Below are 21548 nucleotides of genomic sequence, written 5' to 3'. Positions count from 1 at the left end.
GGTCAGACGAGGAAAACAACCAGCTAAGGTTCTTCATCTTCTTAAAGAACCAATGAATAAAAAAGAAAATGAAGCATCTCAATCCAAGAAAAGCAAATTTAGCGTAGTTCTATTAAAGATTCTATTCACTATGATAATATGTATCGACACACTCTTCTCTTTAATCCAACTATTAAATCACAAGATAGATAATATAGATAGAATTTTTAAAAAGATCTTTTTGAATGAGATCAAAAAAATCCTCTAAGATTTGCTTCATATCTTCTAATTCAACAGTTAAATAAAAAAGAAAATACATCTATCATCACAGAAAAAAATTTATAAACTTTTCTACAAAATTTACTTCCGAAATAAAGAAGGGCGAAGAGACCACTGCTCTGCCGTTTCTCTCCTCTTCCCCTTCGCCTCCTCCCCCTTCCATAATTCGATTCCCTTCCCCAAGAACCCAATCCCCCCACCATGACGAGCTCCTCCTCTCCTTCCCGAAAGGTACCGGACCCTAGTCCCTCCCTCCTCCAATCCATCGGATCCGCCGCCCGGGGAGCAGCAGGACGGTGGTTTTCGTTCTCGATTCGGCTAAAATTCGACCCCCCCCCCCCCCTTTTTTTTGCCTTGCACAGGCTCTGAGCAAGATCGCCTGCAATCGGCTGCAGAAGGAGCTCGCCGAGTGGCAGGTCAGCCCCCCCGCCGGGTTCAAGCACAAGGTCTCCGATAACCTCCAAAGGTGCCTCCTTTCTGACCGCGTCCCTTCAATTCCTCTCCTCGTCTCTTCCTTTTTTAATTTATTTAATTCTTTGGGTGGAGGAACAGCATGTTTCCATCTTGTAGATGGGTTTACGAATCCTTTTTTATGCAATCTTTGTTCTTGGTTTGTGGCAGTTCTTGTGTTTTATCACGATTGTTACTTGTGGAGGTGGATTTGTACTACTTGCCTAATAGGAGAATTCTCTTTGGATAAGTGAACAGGTGGGTAATTGAGGTCATCGGGGCGGCGGGCACCCTCTACGCCGGTGAGACATACCAGTTGCAGGTCGACTTCCCCGAGCATTATCCCATGGAGGCACCTCAGGTCAGGTTTTCACATAAAGAGTGCACCTTTAATTCTATCTACTCTTTTCTTCTGTTCCTTTCATTTCATTTTTCATTTGATTGGATAATAATTTTGTCTTTGCTTCCAGGTCATTTTTCTCAATCCGGCGCCCATGCATCCACACATTTACAGCAACGGGCACATCTGTTTAGGTAAAGCTGTTCCTTATGCATCTTCTCTCATGGAGAAGTTTTGTGTATGACTCCATGTTTGACGCTTTTGATTAACTGCATGGTTGTGGCCTTGTGAGAATGTTGTTTGCCTGACCTAATCTTTCATCTAGCTGTCAGTTAGGTGCTAAGATTCCATTTGTTAGCGGAAAGTTGCCAACTTAACCAATTGTGCCTTTATAGTTTTATAGTAGGCTCGCGACTGAGATTCCCCAACACACCTTTTCCTTCTATTACTAGAGGGTCTTGATGGGATTGCCAGATTCATGACATTGCTAATGCGCAGGTGTTTCGTATTCGCCCTTTGAAAGTTCTCTTAATGTCTGAATCTTGGTGGCTTGTCTGGTTGTTCTTTTTTCTTGCTAATGTTATAGCTACCATCAATGCATCTGTAACAGTTAGTCGGTACCATAATGTTTTAAGTCTTCTGTTCTCTGAAATTCAATATCTGAGCTGTCCAGATGCTGCACTTATGTAACCGTTTATGTATTTCTGTACGTGTATGTTAGTGTTCTGCCTATTGTATATGATAGGAAACTTGTTGCTGAACCTCCTTTTCCTTTCCCTTTTGAGTTGCGTAATTTTTTTCTTGGTTATTTGTTGAAAAAGTATTTCATCGTATGGTCGCATTAACTTGAAAAAAATATCTCAGGCTTGTTTAGTGGTCAGACAGTCTTACAGTTATGCATGTGTGCATAATTAAAACAGGTGTTATATTTTATGCCAATTGTGTTTGTCATATTTAAGTGTCTTTTTTTTTCTTGATTGCAATCAATGTTCACCTAGACGCTAGACGTAGACAGTCAGTCACCCCATGACTAACGACTCGGCTGTCTAGACAGCGACTAGACGGTCTAGATGATTTTGTACTGTAGCAGCAAAAATGCTAACAAATATATTTTCAAGAGATTTGAGGCATACCTTCCAAAGATAGAAATACAACTTCAAGCATCCATTGTCCTCTAGTTCATCAATCAATAATCAACATAACACAGGAGAAGCAGAGCAGAGCACACACCACACACACAAGGAGATGATGCCCAGGCTGCGGGTGCTGGACCATTGCCTGAGCTAGTCGTGGCGGCCGCAACGCGGGCTGCCGGAGCGCGCCGTCTGAGGGGAGTAGAGCTAGAACATAGATCCGGTGGAGTATACATAGATCTGGGGATTAGAGCTAGTACTTGTCCACAGCAGGGGATTTGCGGAGCGGAGGGGTGACGGTGTGGGCGCAGGCGATGGCATGGGCACGCCAGCGGGTGGCGGCTCAGTTGTGGTCGTGGTCGACGGCTCGGATGAGGCGCAGGCGCGTGGGGTTGCAATCGGCGGCGCCACCACAAATGAGCAGTGTTACCTGTACATGCGTGTCCGAAATTTTTTTGGCGAGTCGACGCGCATCCGCGCGTTGACTCGCGTCTGGCACAGCGTGATACACATCGGGCTCTTCTTTGCTGAGTCACCACCTTTAAGCCGACAATAACTCCACGTGAGGGTGACGGGACGGAAGCTCTTGCAGCTCCACCCTCCATCTGTGCACGAGAGAGGGAGGGATGGAGATAGGATAGCAGATCCAGTGAGCTACGGTGGTGGTGGCACTTGCTCCCGTGTGCGCGCGAGAGGTGGTTTAACTACAAATTCATGTGTCACTTTAAAAAATATTAATATTATTTACTAATAAAAATAAACATAATATATTTTTGATATAAAATTAAATTATATTAGATGAATCCCTGAATCCTATTTTTGCAAAGTTGTCGAATCGAACACCTGCATCCGAGTCGGACTCCAACACCTGCACTCGTGTCCTGGTAACACTACAAATGAGAGGAAAGAGTCGAGAGACGAATGGGGAATGGATGGATTGATTTAGGTTTTGTGTGGTGTGTGGGCTTGTGGGGAGTAGTTTCGGCGCCAAAATTTGGTCCCGCGTGTGCCCAAGGCAACCCTCTTGTGCGGACCCGCCAGGCGCCAAACTTTGCATCGCCAAGATGGCTGCCTAGTCACGTCCAACACCGTTTAGATTCACTGACTAGTCCGTCTTTGACCAAAGTTGACCGTCTACTCGTCTAGACGGTCTAGCCATCTAGAGTTGTGTCTAGGTCCTAGACTGAACATCGAAGCTTTGACTAGCGACTAGCGTCTAGACGATCGTCTACACGAACATTGATTGCAGTGAAGAGTTACAAAGATGAAGAGGATGCAAAGTTAATGAGAAATAAAAATTACTTTTTTAAAGGACATTTGAGCTCCTGGAAGTACCTAAATAATGATTAGAGTTATGAACTTGGATATGAATGCCTCTCTTACTATGCAGAATAGCCGAGTATTGCATTGCAGGTGATAATGGCTTAGGCAGGGAAGCATGATAGGTTCGTTGGCACATGCAAAACTGTTTTTTTTTTGGCAAATAATCCTCTTGGAAAGTTGATGAGGGATTACACATCTTAATATGAAGATATAATTAGAATGAAAGCTTGCTTCTTCAGTTTAACTTCTAAAGTATTCTATGACTAGAATGCTGGTTCTCATGTTTATTGGATATTCTCATTACTTACATTCTATGAAAGCAAGTGCGAATACATTGGGGAAATAAATATATAATTATTCGTAGCTTAGGAAATGAAACACTTCAAGCAGCTATGTGAAAAGTTTTTTTTGGCATTATCCTTCACATGTAATCATAATATATTCACATGGGTTGTGTCCTTGCTCTATTTATATATGATTTTAAAGAATAGCAAGTCAAAGGGAACAAGCTATGATATATGCATATACTATTTCAAACCATCAGATGTAATGGAATAGGCTACTTGTGAAATTAGATATAGGAGTTCACTGATGGACTTGTTTATATGTAACAGTGTAAGTAGGACATTCTCCCTCAGTTTTTTCTGTGCCGAATGTGCCATTTGCTATCTCATTTCTTATACAAGTTGCAACTAAAATCTAATACTAAAATTAGATGTTGATAGCCTTAAATACAAACTCGAATCTTGAGTCTCCATCTTAATGGTATGTCCTGTATAGCTTCAGGTTACTTTTCCCCCCATCTTTCCCATCATTGCAGTCATTGATGCAATTTTATGTGGTTATGCCATTTACTTTCACTGCCTTCTATACTTCATAGTCTTGATTGCCCTTGAAAACCATGTCTATTTAATGTGGTAGCATTGCTATTGCAACAATTGAGAATTATGAGATTATTAATTGGAGCTAGCCCTCTCTACAACACCTCCAGGCTCTAAACTCAACCACCATGATGTGAACCGAATCTTGAATTCTTGTACAGAGAGCTTTATTCCCAATGACCTCTTGTACAATATATTTATTCTTAACCTACCTGATCACCTAGACAACTTTGCGAAATGCTCCAAACCTCTGATTTGATTGTTTTTGAGAGCTATACCTAGTGCCTTGTCTGAAATGAGGTGCAAACTTCAAAAGAATTTGTGGGCCATAAAAGTTATGGATGGGGCATTGAGTTGTGGACGTAAAATTTTTGTGGACTGTAGAAGCTATTTCTAGTGCCTTGTCTGAAATGATTATGAGTTCATTGAACTAGTCCTGATATATTTCACGATTTATAGAAGTACTGAATATATAGTCTGCCAGGGACCAAATTTAGGTAGACGTGACCGCTTGGTCTGGAATTTGTTTAGCTGAAAAATGTTCATACAACGGGACCAATTTTCATCTGACTCTTCTGCGTTAGAAAATCCGAGGTAAGAGTAAAGGAAGCATCTAGACCATTGCATTTGCATTTACTCTCTTGTTTTCAGAAGTCCTTTTGTCCACAAAATAGATGTAATTCTCGACCTTCTACTATGATTTTTCTGAGATTATGAATGGAAGTAAAATAATGTTGCTGGAGCACTGATGGCTGTGGACTACAATTTTCTGCATGGTTTGTGTGATGTAATGACTGTAAGGAATGACAGCTTGATGTTGCTACTCTTTATCTGCAGATATATTGTACGACTCGTGGTCACCAGCGATGACTGTGAGCTCCGTCTGTATCAGTATCCTGTCTATGTTGTCTAGTTCGCCAGCAAAGGTTACACTTGCTCATCTTGATCTATGAAAAACTCATTCCCTCATTCAGTACTTGGCATCTAACTATCTATCTACATTCTATTGGTTGCAGCAACGTCCAGCTGACAACGATCGCTATGTTAGGAACTGCCGCAACGGGAGGTCGCCGAAGGAGACCAGATGGTGGTTCCATGATGACAAAGTGTAACCGGGCATCGGCTGTGTCTCCTGCCAGCCTCCCTTACTTTGATATCTCTTCCAAGGGGAGATGAGATGATTTAGGCTTATTTTTAAGCACCCATCTATTGGACTGGAAAACTTACCTTGCTGTGGTGGTATGTAAATGAGTTGCACACGTGTCGAGTCTGAGAATATATTATCTCCGTCAGTGATATGATATATATATAGAATAAGCAAGAGTGTACCGTGTCAAATCACTGAAAACGAGCTCAAAAGGAATGCAGATTTAACTATGATTTGCTCAGTTTCTGCCTTCCTACCTGTCTGCAGTCTGATTATGGATTTGCTGATGATCATTATAGTGCTGCTACTGTGATAGTTCCTCACACCAGTTATCCATGTGCTCATGGTTTTGTTAGACTCCAGTTTCTGTCTGTGTGCTTATAGATGTTCTGAAATCAGAGTGAAATGTGCCAATCTGAGACCGAGTTTGAGTGTTGCAATGGTGTCTGTCTCAAGATATCGACTGAATGCTACAATGGAAGTTGTTCGTTGTACGATACTCCTACAATTCATGGCTGGGTCGTCGTTGAGGCCTGCTAATACGTCCAGACAACAAGACCTAATACTTCCAGGTCCTTTGTCTCTAGTCTCCAGGCTATCTGTTTGGTAGCATCAACAATTCCACATGACATCATCATGTACATAACGTTTTTTTTTTGGTCACACGCACCTAATCAGCCTGTGAGCTTAATCCAATAGGAAAACTCCATCGTCCTCTAAAAATATTAATTTTAATTGCACCACAAGCTGAGATCCAAATCAACACCAACGCTAGAGTTGACTTGGTGAAAAGGATGATTTGATTCTCCGTTACAGAACAAATAAATTTCACAAAACAATTTATATATTTATTTACTAGTAAAGTGCACGTGCTTTGCACGTGACGGCTTAATGCATGGTTTGACTGTGCTCCAACATCATTTTTTTCTTTTGCTCCTATAGAACATTGCTCAAGGTCATGAACCGAGTAGCCACACAGGCCCAGATTGCTGATCTCATCCCTGGATTCTCCCGTGTGAGGGTTTCCTCACGGTAAGATAGGGGTGGCGACGCACGCCATGGCCGCCCCAGTCCCTCGCGTGCTCGCACGTCGTGTGATCGGAAGATGCAAGCTCGGCTGGTGCAGCTCTCCTCTCCAATTTAGAGGTCTCAAGTGCTCTCCCCTACGGTTCGCACAGAACTCGACTCGCAGCTCCATCTCCTCCACCTCTTCTCCCCGCGTCGTGAGCATCCTCTCTGACGAACAGTTGCGCGATTCTAGCATTCCCATCTTGCTCTCCTCATCCTCTCGGCCTCATGCTACTCATGTACGCGAATCCCTTGTGGATTTGCCCCCTGTGGCAGATGCTAGGGTTTGAGTGTTGCGCGGCTCGTGGTGGTCGATTTGAGGCGGCACGTGCGAGTTGGAGATGGTCGACGCGTGGTGGGAGACAATGGTGCGATGCTTCGTGAACGTTCCCGGTTCCCCTCAAGCGCTTAGGCTCAAGGCGATACGGTAGGAGAGAATCACAAGAGCGAGATCGGGGGTGAGGAGAAGGGCGATGCTTGGTCGGGAAGAGGTCGAACGGGTGAAGAGGGAATAAAATCGAGTATTTATCGAGTAATATGAGGTGTGTAATTTCTACGAATTTTAGTATAGTCTGTAAGACGTGGAGACAGAACGTCCTGTCTGATACGAGAACTATTATATATTTTTAAGTAGTAAATATTTCTCTAGAAGAAAGGAATTCAAATCTCTGACATTTCTTTGTTCCAACTTGAGCCATGTGCTTGTCTTCTTCTCATCTCTTCTTGTCTCCTCTGTTCTCTTGTTGGACTGGTGAGGCACTCAAGTCGCACATCGAAGCAAGCAACCGAGCATGGAGGTGCGGCACTGGACTGCGGACGTCAACGGCATCTCCCTCCACGTCGCGGAGCGGGGCCCCGCCGCCGGGCCGGCGGTCCTCCTCCTCCACGGCTTCCCGGAGCTCTGGCTCTCCTGGCGCCACCAGATGACCGCGCTCGCCGCGCGCGGGTTCCGCGCGCTCGCCCCTGACCTCCGCGGCTACGGCGACTCCAGCGCCCCCGCCGACCCCGCAGCCTACTCCATCTTCCACATCGTCGGCGACATCGTCGCGCTCCTCGACCACCTCCGCCTCCCAAAGGTGCCGCCTTTTTACAACTGTTGCTTTCTTTTTCTTGGCCACATCACCCCACCTCACCACCCTGAGCGATTGACCTCTTGGGCGGTGCGCTATCGATCCGTAGGTGTTCGTCGTGGGGCACGACTGGGGCGCGCAGGTGGCATGGCACCTCTGCCTGTTCCGGCCGGACAGGGTACGCGCCGTCGTCAACCTGGGGTTGCCGTACTTTCCCCGCAGCCCTCGCCCGGTGATGGAGTCCTTTGCGGCGCTTGGCGATGGACTCTACATAGTGCAGTTCCAGGTGGTGATCTTCCTTGGCCGCCTCAGTCACTTAGCTCCTTTGATTTTTGCACCCATTATTCATCGTATCACAGGGTTCTGTCATCTGTGGAACGGGAATTCTTATACATTAGTTCAAAGAAACCGCATACAAGTTGAGGCAAATGAAGATTTGAGTGGCACTGGCTAGTTTCGTGGTTTGCATCATGCCAGTAAAGACATGAATTAGTAGTGAAATGCAACGACTTGGCTGTTTGCATCATTACCATGTCTTTTTAGTTCGAAAAGAAAGGGTCTTCCACCAGTGGAATTAGATTTGCAACTACTTTTGTAAAACATATTTACAAGATCACATAAAAGTTTGTGGACATCCTTTTTCCTGCTTAAATAGGTTTGAGGTATAAATTACATAGAAAGGTTTGCTTGAATCGCCCTATTCTCTAAGCTCAGTCAATGGGGGAGCATCAAATTTCAGGTGACATTTTTAATTCGAATGACAATCTAGCTTGTCTTCTTAAGATTGAAGCAGCTATTCATGTTCTCTTTATCGTAGCTATAAAAATTAGGAGCAAGTATTCGATCTTGTCATAAACTCCAAGTTGGTCTGTTTTGCTTCAAATTTGTAATTTCTGGTCCAGGGTGCGGGGTGCCACTGACATGAGTATGCAGCTAAGATGCTACAGCTTGTAGTGGTGGTCTATATTTAGCACTGTATCTTATTCGGAAAAAATACATGTCTGCAGGAGCCTGGAAGAGCTGAAAGGGCATTTGGTCGCTATGATGTTGCTACCGTCCTAAAGAAGTTCTACTCCATTGAAATTGATGAATTCGTTGCTCCTCCTGGAGTAGAGATCATAGACTTTCTCGAGGCACCTTCGTCACCACTTCCCTGGATCACCGAGGAAGAACTTGGCCAGTATGCTGAAAAGTTTCAGAAGTCTGGGTTCACCGGACCCCTCAACTACTACCGCATGTTCGACACGTAAGTTCCTCACCTTCTGTCTTGTTGACGCCTTCTGTTCGATTTATTTAGTTCTGCAGTAATGTATGGTAAATGCAGGAACTGGAGACTTACTGCGCCTTGGAATGGAGCGAAAATCACAGTGCCTGCAAAGTTCATTCTGGGCGATAAGGACATCGGTCTCCAGTCCTACGGAATTGAGCACTACGTCAAGAGTGGGGGTTTAAAGTCAAGTGTTCCAGATCTTGAGGTTGTGATCATCGAAGGCCACCATTTCCTCCAGCAAGAGCAGGCCGAGAGAGTGAATTCTGAGATACTTTCCTACCTCGACAAGTTTACTAGTGAGGTATAAGATTAGACATGTTTGTGCCTGAGAATAAGATGGTATAAGATTAGACATGTTTGTGCACATGCAACTGGGCACATATTTGATAGCAACTGAACAAGAAAGGAATTGAACATTTATAGTTTCTTGGTATTAAAGTTATTTGTCGCGGGTTGTAACACTTGCAGTTGTGTCACATGACATGTTATCAACTTGCTTTACATGCTGTCTTACAATTAACAACTCGTCAACAACACATTCTTTTTGAAACAGAAAATTGTACAAGATCAACCATACATTTAGTCTTTTACCCAGCTCATTGATTTTTTTCGCTGACCTCAACCAATTCGTATGCCTCTGCATCATCAACATATCGGCCCCACATTCTTCTCCGGTGCATGCTTGGGCTTGATGGGTCGGACTCTCACGTACCGGCGCATCATTCCGATCACCCTCCTTCCCGCCACATGCTCAGGCTCCTTTTTTGCACCTGCTGGTTCTGCAACTTCATGGACAGCAGCAGCTTTCTCTTCCTGATTTCCGGTGGCCACGCCCTTCTCGCCGTCAAGGGACTCGTCTTCAATCAGCTCCTGCAGCGAAAGGCGGCGTGGGCTGTTACCTTGGCATTGCTGCTGCTGCGTCTTCTCCGTCCCCTCCACACATTTTTGTGGTGGTGTCTGCTCCTGGGTGTGTCCAGACTCTTCTGACGTCTTGTGCGCCTCAGTATCTTCAGAATGCTGTGATCGCAGATGATCTGATGTGTATGGACACTGCGCTGGCGCTGTCTTCAGCTCGGCGTCTGCGTCTTGGACTTGATCATGCGGCTGTAACATCATCTGGGGTCCCTCGATGCCTTGGCCTTGATGGCCATCGGCAATCAAGCTCGCTGGTCGTCTTGTCCTCCTTGACATGGTAAGATCAAACCGCCGAGGCTTGGCTGCATCGCATAGTCCGCTCGCCATTTCTGAACTTTGAACGAGATCACATAAAAAGAGTTGCTTGTTGCTCCCCCAGAATTGTGGGGTGAGGTGTGGTTTATATACAGGCCAGCAGCTAGCTTCTTTAGGCGTTTGCGTGCACGTCTGACATCTGAAAGCTTGTGGATGCTGAATTGAGGTCAGTGTTAAGTTGGAGTGAAGTGAGCATGCATGGTACACACAAGAGGAGCAATCCTTCTTGATTTAATCTGAATGGCAGGTACACATATAGGGCAATGCAAAGCACTTGTCAGACTGTACTAGGATGACTTTGGGATGAAGTTGAATGGCACGCCATGAATTAACTCTAGTCCTGGATGTGCAGCCGGAGAATCCGATCAAGAATGAGTACGATGTGAGATCCCTTGATAGCTGAAGGCTTGCAGGGGAAGAAAAATTCTAAAGTTTCTTCAGTAAAATAAAACAGAAAACTTTCTTCAGCATCCAATCACGCACAACGCGACGCTCATGGATGGATGAGCCCGAGGCTGCAGTGATAGTCCAGCGTCGCGGTGGGGAAGCAACGGAACACCCGGCCCGCCGGAAGGATCGATCCACCTTGACGAATCGGCCGCTTGATCTTTGCCGTCGGCGACGGGACGAGCGGCGTGAGCACCGTCTCCTTTCCGTTCTTGTGGTGGGGGTAGAGGCCGGACGAATTGGTCTCCATGGCCGTGAGGAGTCCGGGACGTGGCCGGCGGAGCTACGGCGAGCGGCGGCCGGGAGGGAGAGCCGCTGTTTGACGTCCGATCACAGTTGTGCGTCTCAGATCGAGTAGGAGAACGCCCTAGCTTGAGGTCCTTGTCGAACCGTTGTAGAGGTCGATACTATCCTGGGGAAAACCTGCAAAGACTTACAAATAATTATAGCCCAGACGATAACATGGAAAGTACGATAAGATAAAAAAGAATTACCTAGATTTTCACCGCTCTTACTTCGGTGGCTTGTCGCATAGACTTCTCAGGACTTTGTCATAGTTATCTGCTGAGAGCAACTTCAACAGCACATCTATATTTCATTTCATATATTTCTATATAAATTATTATTTATAAATATTTTTCTTCTATATTACTTCACCACTTCAACAGCACATCCATATTTCATCCTTCATATTCTTCCTCTTATTTTTAATAGTATTCTATAACTAACCATATATTCGTAACGACTATATTTTATAAGTCAGTACATTAGTTTATATGAATATTCATGAATTTTTCCTATTTTTTGGAATTAAATTTCTGCCCTAAAAATTCAAGCAATGTGAAAAATAGTTAAATTTGGAGAATTTTCATTTAAAATTTGTAAGATATTTTTAGTGGGAACCATTTAAAATGGATTCTTTGTTATTTATTCTATTAGTAAAAAATCTTTGTGATTTTAGCAGCTTTACAAAGTCACTTTTTGAATTTATGAAAGAGGAGAGAAGAAATAAATTTTTGAAGCAAAAGCTAATTAACTGCTGCTGGCCTCTCTCGGCCCTCTACAGAGTCTACGGTTGCTAGATAGCAGCCCAGGCAGGACACGCTAGATTTAGCGTGCAGGCAAAGCGATTTGGAGGGCATCCATAAACAACGTATGCGTTACCGTGTTTGTTGGAGGTTGATTTTGGAGTTGCACACGCTACTTTGAAGATAGAGGGCATGATAACGTGAGTGTTGGAGTTGCTCTAAGATCATGTTAAGAAGATACACACTCTTTTATTAGTGGTACTCTAGAGCAGCTCTATAATAAGATAAGAGCTCTAAGAATTTGTATATGTACAATAGAGGCAATAAGAAGGCGACATGCTTACATTCATCATTATCCCTTGTCGGGACCTGGTGTCCTCAATAGAGCCACGCTAGGTAATCCTGAGACTCTAATGGACTGCTAGATTTCACCTCGCACCAAGTCCCAAGCCATCAGACTATGAGCCTTAAGGTCCTTGATGTGGTTGACGAGTACCTATAATTGTTTGCTCGAGGTTATCGTTGGTTTGCACTCGGTTTTGCCCAAACCCCTTGTAGTCGAACGCGCCCAGGGCAGGGCACTCGTAGCAGAACAACTACTTATGCTATCTCGACCATGATGATTTCATCGTGATGTCAATGTAACTCGTCGACGAGGCCCTTGCGAAAGTGGAAGCCGGTAGAACCTTTCGCTCCTATAGCTAAAATTTGCTTCAACCAGCAGAAGGAGTAGAAGAGAAGCATGAGTGACTTTACCCTCACAAAGGATTCGTAGATGTGAGCCAAGATGCTCAACATTGTGATGGAGTTGAAGTTAAGATTGTTGAGCTTCAGACTATATAAATTGAGGATTTCTTTGAAGAAATCCGAGGTGGGGAGACAAAAGTGGTAGTGAAAAAAGGCCTTGAACATGACGACTCTCCAATGTCCGGGGTCGAAACTTCTCCATTTACTTGCCTCTAAGGTATCAGAATCTTAAGAGATCAGTTCTTTCTTATCTAGCTTTTGGATACGAGCATACGATGTCTCTGAGATGATTCACGCGTTGCTGTAAAATGCCATTAGAGGCTTGTGGCTAGAGATTGAAGAAAGGGAAAACGATTTGCTCAAAGACGTAAAATATGAAAATGTGAGCATAGGATGCAGATAACGCCGGGATGCTCTCCTATTTATAAGGGATAATGGTATAGCTTTTGTTTCATAACAGATGTCGCTAACATCACCTCGATTAACTATGTCCCCAGCATTTCAAATTCCCAAGTAATATTTATACACGATATGATTATTTCAACTCTCCTTATAAATTACGTGTATTTAATGTGATATTATCTGAGGATAAAAGAGAGAGAAGGTAACTTTTGGGTTTCTGTGGTCGGATGCAATTTCTGACTAGAAATGCATTTACGAGTAGAACTCAATTCAGTTGGAGAAGGTTTTTGACTAGAAAAAAATTCTATTCAGTCGGAGATGATTTCTAATTAGGAAGAATATTTTTTTTCAAGAACCATTCCTTAGATGAGTTTAGTACAGTCGGATTCCTAACTATGTATAATCCAGTCATGCTCTTCTGAGCAGAGTTGGGGGCTAGTTGATAAGGATTTGATAATTAATCATTAAAGATTTACTGGAAATACAGTATATATTGAAAATAGAGTACTATCGTGTGTGTGTGTGTGTGTATATATATATATATATATATATATATATATATATATATATATATATATATATATATATATATATATATATATATATATATATATATATATAGGAAAACTAGTATGTACTCCTGGGTGTATGTACTCCCACCTCTCATATACCATTTTTACACGTGTGTTATACTTCTTTATCACTTTAAATATACTTCATTAGTAATTATAAGATACTACAATACAAATCCCACGAATTTTTTTATGAAATTCCATGATTTTTATCTTAATTTGCGTATATACTTCTTTTATGTATAAAAAAGAGTATATAGCAAAAATGAAAGACTAACATTGAATTTTTTTTCATACAACTCATATTGGAGTATCTTAGAATTAGTATTAGAGTATACTAAAAATGATAAAAGAGTATAAAGTGTTTGTTTAGGTGGTATATTGCATATGGGAGTACATACTCCTAGGAGTATAGAATAGTATATATATATATATATATATATATATATATATATGCTACCTTGTATGGTAGGTTTAATACTTACCATAAGGTAAATATAGCATGTGCGGATATTTCATACAATTTATTGTGTTCTATATGAAAACTATCTCCGTATTAGAAAATAATCTCATAGAAAATATAATCTAAAAAGGTTATGCTTAAGACTCTGAGTACGATACACTTCTTTGACTCGACTATATGAGGGGAGGGGGTACATGGAGGAAAAAAGCGAAAGAAGGCTGATACAAGCCGGGACAAGTCCGAAAGATAGCCAATCAGAAGCAATACGAGGTAGGATAAAAGTAAAAACAACCCATTAAAACTCACAATAAACTTAAATTACGATCAAATTTATCTGACAAGAGTTTCATAATTTAAAATCGGAGAGAGCTCACTGAAATTCATAGGAATAGATGTGGACACATCTCTAGTGTAATTATGTTCTCTTGAGGTTAGTCAACATAGTCCAAGACGTAAAATCATTATCGAGAGATTCGAACTGGTGTAAAATCTCCCTCCTCTTCGACATGCATAACAGGTGATTATGAATCACTATTTTAAATAAGTATTTAAATAATCCATTTTACCCATCTTCGACAATTCCAATCTTCCGGAATCCTGACAGAGCGCCCTCATTTGATTCGCTTCGCTTCGCCTCGCGGTTAGGACTCGTTACAGATGCCGCTGCAAATGCAATGATAATGGTACTCTAAAGTGTTGTTACGATTCAATCCATGTTTCTGTTTTTTTTCGCCGTTGATTGATTGGTATCCTGCAACCAATTGACAACCCATGCACGGTCTTCTGGAGTACACCTGTTTTAATTTGCATGCTTCGGAATTCATGTGCTGAAAGTTCTGAGCAAACAAATGTAATCTTGGTTTGATTTTGTAATATGTGACACGAATATCTTGATAATACTTCTGTTGATTCCATCACCCCTGAGATGATCTCTACCAATTGTGATTACCTGATGCGTCAACACATAGATTCTGATCAACTCGGAGATTTAACAGGAACATCTCTTGTCTGCAGGTGGAATTAGCTGGTCAGAAACATAGAAATAATCTGCAGGTGGAATTAGCTGGTCAGAAACATAGAAATAATTCCTTGTGCATTTCGCGTGGAAACTCGCTCAAGGGCTTACCTTTTCATGTGGAGCCGATCACTCAAGGTGTCATTGTTCATTGATGCAACTTGCAAGTGCAAGTGTGCAGCTCCATGGCAAGATTTACTGCTCTTGTTGGTTGTCCATGCGCGAGAATGGCTTGGCAGCTATGGCAGGCCTCTGCTGCCCACGGAGAATTTCCATCAGACTTGTTTTTTCTACGTAAGGGATTTTTATCAGACGAAGGTACAGAAAAGAGCTTCAGTCTTTTCTTCTTGGACTTTTTTGAAATAATATTATTTTATTAAAAAATTATAAAAATAGTACTAAAAATATGATATTTGTATAAATAGATACCAGTCATACCGACATGTTACGTGTTAGTGGACCCTAGAGTCTGTCTGCACTCCGCAGATGATATTTAAATAAAAATCCATAACTTTTTTATATGATCTCGAATGAAAATAATCTTTATATTAAAATTATACTATTGACGATATCTATAAATTTGTAATTAAATACTTTTCCATTTAAATCTGTTTAGATACCAAAAAGTGGTTAGAAATTTTAGGTCTAGTTTTTCAAATCTGAAATCTATAACTATTTTTTGGACATCTAAACGGATTTAAATGGAAAAGTATTCAACTACAAAGTTGTATATATCATTGATAGGTATAATTTTTATATAAATATCATCTCTATCGGAAATCATATGAAAAAGTTAAGAATTTTTTTAATATCATTTACAGGACATGAGACCTGTCGGCACGTGAAGTGTTGATAGACTCTAAGACCCACTGTCACGTAGCATGTCGCACGCTCCGTGCTGACATGTAACTATTTATACAAATATCGGATTTTAAATATTATTTTTGCAAATTTTCAATAAAATAATATTATTTAAAACAATCTTCTTAGGTCGTGTTTGTTTGAGCTTCTGCTTTTGAGTTTCTCTGAAAAGCAGTGCTTTTGGCTTTTCTGAAAAGCTGCTTTTGGAAATAGGTTGTTGGCTTCTACAATAAATTTTTAGCTTCTCGGCACATAGCTTCTCAGAGAAGCACATCTCAGCGAGCTTCTCAGCTTTAGTTCATTTTCCTCAGAAACAGGCTTCTGGTTTCTCCAGAAGCCACTTCTCCAGAACCTCGTTTGTTCTAGCTTCTGACTTCTAGCTTCTGCCAGTAGCAGAAGCAGTTTCAGAAGCAGCAAACAAACACAGCCTTAGAATCAGTCCCCGAAGATGACCTGACACTGTTCATCACTCTTTTTTGGGATGTGGGTTATCTGAAAAGATCGTGACTATGCTAAACTATGAAGGCCAGCATCAATCTTCTGAAGATGAGGCGTTCCATTTCACTACAACCTACGCAATTACACTCGGGACTACTACAGCGTGTCATAAAACTGAGCATGAAGCGGATTACAGTCATCATAAGCTAAGGTGCCACAGAAAGCAGAAAGCAGGATTTCCTGATATGTTCTGCAATGATCCCGTATGCTTTTATCTTTCAGCTTTTGCAAGTCCCTGGAGCTGAATCACTCCCACAACCGCTTTATAAGCTAAGGTGCAGGCTTTGCAGTGAAAGCTATGTGCATTCCGCAGTGAAGAGCAGAAAAAACAACCTCATGATTCCTCACTTTGCTGATACAACACAAGGTACTGCTCCCTTCCATCTTGAATACTCCCTCGGTTATAAATACTGGACATTTTGGACAATATCATATAGCCAAAATTTTCAAACTTTGATCATTAATAACTTTTAAAATATTTATTTTAGAAACATAAAAATCATACGTGTAGATTTATTTTGAGAAATACTTTCATAATCTTATAAATTTACTGGATTCCATAATATATTCTTATAAAAAATAGTGATCAAAAGTACATATTGGAGATCGTGTCATGTCTAAAACGTCATGCATTTTTTACATGAGAGAGTATTATTTATTTCAATAGGGAAGCAATGATTTTGTCTCAGCTGCAAACAGAACCAAACATAGAATAGTTAATCTGCGAAAGAAACCAGTTACAGACCGAAAGGATGTGATCATTCCAGGTTTAGTGGACCAGATGGGCTGTAAGGCTTGCCCACCATGATCCAAGCTTGACCAATGCCTCTTCTTCTTGCTTTCCCTTTCCTTTTCCATTGAGAAAGAAAGATGAGACTTATCTTCTCGTGCAGCTAGATTAGATTCTTATGAATTATTGTGGGGGCAATCACGGACCACACAATATTTTCCACGCACTGATCAGTTCCCTCACGCCAAGGGGCCGGCTATGGTCCATGGCTCATGGCTGCAATAATGTTATCATCATAAACTAAATTCATTCGTAATCATCTCATGGCCAGCTTATATTATCAGAAATCATAAGGCTCCTAAGGAAGTTGACAATAATGAAACCGACAACTGAAAAGCATGGGCAAATCAGGATTGGCTAATCGATCGCCATGTCCAGACCGATCGAGCTGTATGCATGGCCTTTTCTCTAACTTTATCCTGCAGTACTAGTTTTCTTTCTAGTTTCTAGTTGGTGTGCTTGCGATTGGGTTCGTACTGTTTTCCTCACAAATGGTAGACACTCACTGTACCCTGTCCTAGAAAAAGTGCAAGAGCTCTTTTTTTTTTGTGTGTGTGGCCCATGCATGCATATAGCATCTATCATGAAAATATTCATGTACCATGTATTGATCGAGCTCATAAATTTGTACTACTTGACTTCAACCTTAACACCGTTTAGTTCTGGTGTCAATAGCTATACCAATAGCACTAAGAAATTGAGCATATTTTTCACGAGAAAATAGTTAATCCTCGTCCTCCAACCTCTAACTAACTACCTGAGCAAAGCAGTGATGCCCTTTAATTTGCATTCCAAACTAAAATGACATTAGTGTACAAGTGAGAGGTCATTATCCTGCAGTCCACGGTGCTAGATGCATTTGTTATTTAGTCCCCTGTAGGCAGCAACATAATGCTGACGAGCGTGCAGTACTATAGTACTGCCTGCTTATCTTGAAATAAAAGGCAGTTTGAGAATGGTGCTTATCCTGAAATCATACACAGGTTAGAAAAGTACAAGTACAAACTTTTTATCCAGAAATCATCACACACATGTAGCGTACAGAATCACGATACAAACTTCCTCCAGATTCTTCCAAATTAATACTTATGAATTCGTTATGATATATTTCGTGATCGGACTTGTATCTGATATCTTCGATCATGGGATCGAGGATTTATCCACTTTGTGGTACAATTTGTTTCTGCTCCATTGTTAAGTACTCAAAAGTCTAGAGCTTTAAAGCATTAGGAGCTGTGTTTAGCAAAAATGGTAGCTGCGTTCCTCGCGAAATATGTAAATCATATTTGATATGTTAAAAGATGACGCATGGATTGGCAGTTGGTAATCACATACTTTTGGTCAAAACCAAATCATCCACACTGTTAGAATATATAAACTTAGCTTATTATATTTGTATAATTCTAAATAAATTTTAAAGGTTTAACCATACGAGTGATGTGTGTTTTTTTAGTCCCCCATTGCTAGTGGATGTGGTTGAAGACCAATTTAAAGAGGTTTATGTCTTCTACCCATTTAGCATGTGTGGATGAGAGAACTAAAAGAATATGCATGTTTGCTCGCTTCGCCTCGTTGAGCCAGGCTGTGGCTAGAGCGTAAGGTGTAGGTATATGGCACATGCGTGAATGGTCCACCGAAATCGGGTCCAGTTACTTGTGCAAGCATGATCTCTTTTTGCAGCCTTATTATTTTTTTGCTACGTGGGCAAACAGATAAATATATAGAAAACATGTGCGTCAAGACTCCGATCGTGGTGGCGTAACCGACTCCGATCGTGGTGCGTCTAAACCCCACGACTTTCCCTCTATATATATCTGTCAGCCGCTGCACAAAATATAGACACGAGTCGCATACATGCAATTAGGATTTTGCCAATTTCTCTTTGCTGCACCGTCGTATATAGTCTACTCCATCCCGCTGCGCCGACGTGCATCGACAAATGGGAGAACAGGTCTCTGGAACCCGTCGCCATTGGGATCCTGCACCGGGAGAGGGCGAATAAGGTTTTTGAGAAACGCTCGTCGTGACTGGTCACGATCTGCTTCCTCTGCATCATCGTGATCTACTTTGACTACTTCGTCTTTATCATCGCCTACTGGATCGATATCACGGTGGCCTCTGCATCGACTACTTCATCTTCATCATTGTCTACTGTATCATGTATCGACATCACGGGGGCGTATGCATCTCACGTCACCATCAGGTACGTACGTAAATCCTACTCAAGTACATAGTCGAGTAAATCTGCTAGTTGAGTATCTAGTCGAATATCTTGTCGAGTATATATATGCTCTAGTCATGCTTATTGGGACTTATCGAATCCTACTCGAGGCTAGTCGAATTCAATCAGGACTAGTTGGAGCTAGTCGGAACATAGTGGATATTGATTTTTTTTATATGTTCTTGTTCATGCTATATTAGGAATTGAATTAAATCTAAAAGTGTTATTATTTTCAACAATCCAAAAACCTTACTGTATGCCATTTGATTTAACGATGGTTGGTTTTACCGATGCAGTGAGGTCAGATAAGTTTACCAGTGTGCACTTTAATAGATGGCAGGTCAAAGCCACTCTATGACTTATGACTATGAATTGCTACTGGGTTGTGTATGGCATGTGTGAAGGAACTCTTTCCTCAGATGAGGAGAAGAAGTTCGAGAAAGCAAACACACTCTTTTTAGGATGTGTTCTTAGCACTATTGTCGATCATCTATGTGATGTATACATGCACATAAAAGGACGCAAAGGAGTTGTAGGATGCAATGAATGCAAAATTTGGTGCATCAGATGCAAACAGTAAACTATATACTATAAAGCAATATCATGATTACAAGATGGTTGATAATCGATCGGTAGTTGAGCAGGCTCATGAGATTCAGTGCATTGTAAAAGAATTTGAGCTCCTAGAGTGTACCTTACCTGACAAGTTTGTGGCTGGGTGCATCATTGCAAAATTGCCTCCCTCATAGAGGAATTTTACCACTGCTCTAAAACACAAGAGACAAGAGATTTCTGTTGAAAGTCTAATCGCGTCTCTTGATATTAAGGAGAAAGCTCAAGTTAAGGATGTACATAACAAAAAAGGCAGTGGACAGCCCAACGCAAATATGATGCAACAATCCTTCAACGACAAGTACAAAGGAAAAATTAACAAGGCCAAATAAACCACCAACTTTAAGAAGAAGAAGATGAATAAAGATGATAAACCTTGCTTCATATACGGCGAGATTATCCATTGGGCCAAAGATTGCCGAGATCGCAAAGGAAGAAAGGTTAATCAAAGGAAGAACACCAAGTCTATCAACGTGACCATTGGCAACACTGGAGAGGGAACTAGTGAGTATGATAATCTACCTATTGTTCTTTCAGCGAATCAGTCTACTAGTTGATGGATTCATACTAAGGCTAATGTACACGTGTGTGCTAACAGTTCAATGTTCTCTTCTTACCAGGCCGCTCAAGATTCTTCCGTCTTAATAGGGAGTGGGTCTCATGCTTCTGTTTATGGTGTTGGTACGGTAGATCTGAAGTTTACTTCGAGAAAGATCGTACAGCTGAGGAATGTACAACATATCCCTTTAATAAATAAGAATCTAGTTATCGGTTCCCTTCTCTGTAGAAATGAGTTTAAGGTGGTACTCAAGTCTAATAAAGTAGTTATATCGAAACATGGACTTTTTATTGGTAAAGGCTATGAGTACGGAGGCTTGTTCCGCTTTTCTCTTTCTGGTTTCTGCAATAAATCTGTGAATCATATTTATGGCAATATTAATGGAGATGAGGCTAGTGTTTGACACTCACGGTTATATCACATAAACTTTGGTTGTATGACTCGGCTTTCCAGTTTGAATTTAATTCTGAATTTTTTTTATTATCAAAGGTTCTAAGTGCTAAAGTTATGTGTAATCTAAGCAACCTTGGAACCCTAACAAGGCAGTCGATGAGAGAAATTTGGTAACATTAGAACTCATACATTTAGATCTTTACGAGATGAATGGTGTGTTGAATAAGGGTGGAAAAAGATATTTCATGACTTTAATCGATGATGCATCTAGATTTTGTTATGTGTATTTGTTGAAATCTAAAGATGATGCTCTAGACTACTTTAAGATCTATAAGACAGAAGTTGAAAATAAATTGGAAAGAGAAATCAAAAGACTTAGGTCAGATCGTGGTGGAGAGTACTCCTCGAGTGATTTTGACTTATTCTGTAACGAACATATAATTATTCATAAGAGAACGCTTTCCTATTCACCCCAATCAAATGGGGTAGCCATGAGGAAGAACCGCACCCTGCCTAACCAGGTTAATGCTATGTTAGACACTGCGGGTTTATCTAAGGCATGGTGGAGGAGGCTTTGTTGACTTCATATCATATTCTAAATAGAGTTCCAACCAAGAATAAGAAGAAAACACCATATGGAGAATGTGAAGCGAGAAAATTATCAATTTCTTATTTATGCACTTAGGGATGCTTGGCAAAAATCAATGTACCAGTAACTAAAAAGTGCAAGTTAGGATTAAAATAGCAGATTGTGTCTTTCTGGAATATGC

The 21548-nt window shown here is 41.4% G+C and overlaps 3 protein-coding genes across 3 annotated transcripts; 2 read left to right on the top strand and 1 right to left on the bottom strand.

Annotated features, from left to right (window-relative positions):
* The first annotated feature begins 331 nt into the window (after positions 1 to 331).
* On the top strand, positions 332 to 5773 carry LOC133904754 (ubiquitin-conjugating enzyme 15-like). The gene is made up of 6 exons (XM_062346278.1): positions 332 to 489; positions 621 to 724; positions 967 to 1069; positions 1179 to 1242; positions 5223 to 5311; positions 5402 to 5773. The coding sequence occupies exons 1-6, from the start codon at positions 460 to 462 to the stop codon at positions 5495 to 5497; spliced, it is 486 nt and encodes a 161-aa protein (XP_062202262.1). The 5' UTR covers positions 332 to 459; the 3' UTR covers positions 5498 to 5773.
* A 1523-nt stretch (positions 5774 to 7296) lies between these two features.
* Positions 7297 to 9401, top strand: LOC133905180 (uncharacterized). The gene is made up of 4 exons (XM_062346908.1): positions 7297 to 7676; positions 7780 to 7956; positions 8678 to 8916; positions 8995 to 9401. Exons 1-4 carry the CDS (start codon positions 7392 to 7394, stop codon positions 9245 to 9247), a joined length of 954 nt encoding a protein of 317 aa, XP_062202892.1. The 5' UTR covers positions 7297 to 7391; the 3' UTR covers positions 9248 to 9401.
* Positions 9402 to 9408: 7 nt separating this feature from the next.
* On the bottom strand, positions 9409 to 10976 carry LOC133905181 (uncharacterized). Its single transcript, XM_062346909.1, has one exon. It carries the CDS (start codon positions 10180 to 10182, stop codon positions 9586 to 9588), a length of 597 nt encoding a protein of 198 aa, XP_062202893.1. The 5' UTR covers positions 10183 to 10976; the 3' UTR covers positions 9409 to 9585.
* Positions 10977 to 21548: the final 10572 nt, after the last annotated feature.

The sequence above is a fragment of the Phragmites australis genome, chromosome 22 (genome assembly GCF_958298935.1).
Source record: "Phragmites australis chromosome 22, lpPhrAust1.1, whole genome shotgun sequence".
Taxonomy (NCBI): domain Eukaryota; kingdom Viridiplantae; phylum Streptophyta; class Magnoliopsida; order Poales; family Poaceae; genus Phragmites; species Phragmites australis.
Note: the sequence above shows the minus strand (reverse complement) of the source record. Positions and strands in the feature narration are given on the sequence as shown.

Excerpts from the sequence above, each read along its gene's own strand:
- LOC133905180 (XM_062346908.1), top strand. The coding sequence starts at position 7,392 with ATGGAGGTGCGGCACTGGACTGCGGACGTCAACGGCATCTCCCTCCAC. Across the intron at positions 7,957-8,677 it reads TCTACATAGTGCAGTTCCAG|GAGCCTGGAAGAGCTGAAAG; the intron begins GTGGTGATCTTC and ends ACATGTCTGCAG. Across the intron at positions 8,917-8,994 it reads TACTACCGCATGTTCGACAC|GAACTGGAGACTTACTGCGC; the intron begins GTAAGTTCCTCA and ends TGGTAAATGCAG.
- LOC133905181 (XM_062346909.1), bottom strand. The coding sequence starts at position 10,182 with ATGGCGAGCGGACTATGCGATGCAGCCAAGCCTCGGCGGTTTGATCTT.
- LOC133904754 (XM_062346278.1), top strand. The coding sequence starts at position 460 with ATGACGAGCTCCTCCTCTCCTTCCCGAAAG. Across the intron at positions 725-966 it reads GTCTCCGATAACCTCCAAAG|GTGGGTAATTGAGGTCATCG; the intron begins GTGCCTCCTTTC and ends ATAAGTGAACAG. Across the intron at positions 1,243-5,222 it reads CAACGGGCACATCTGTTTAG|ATATATTGTACGACTCGTGG; the intron begins GTAAAGCTGTTC and ends CTTTATCTGCAG.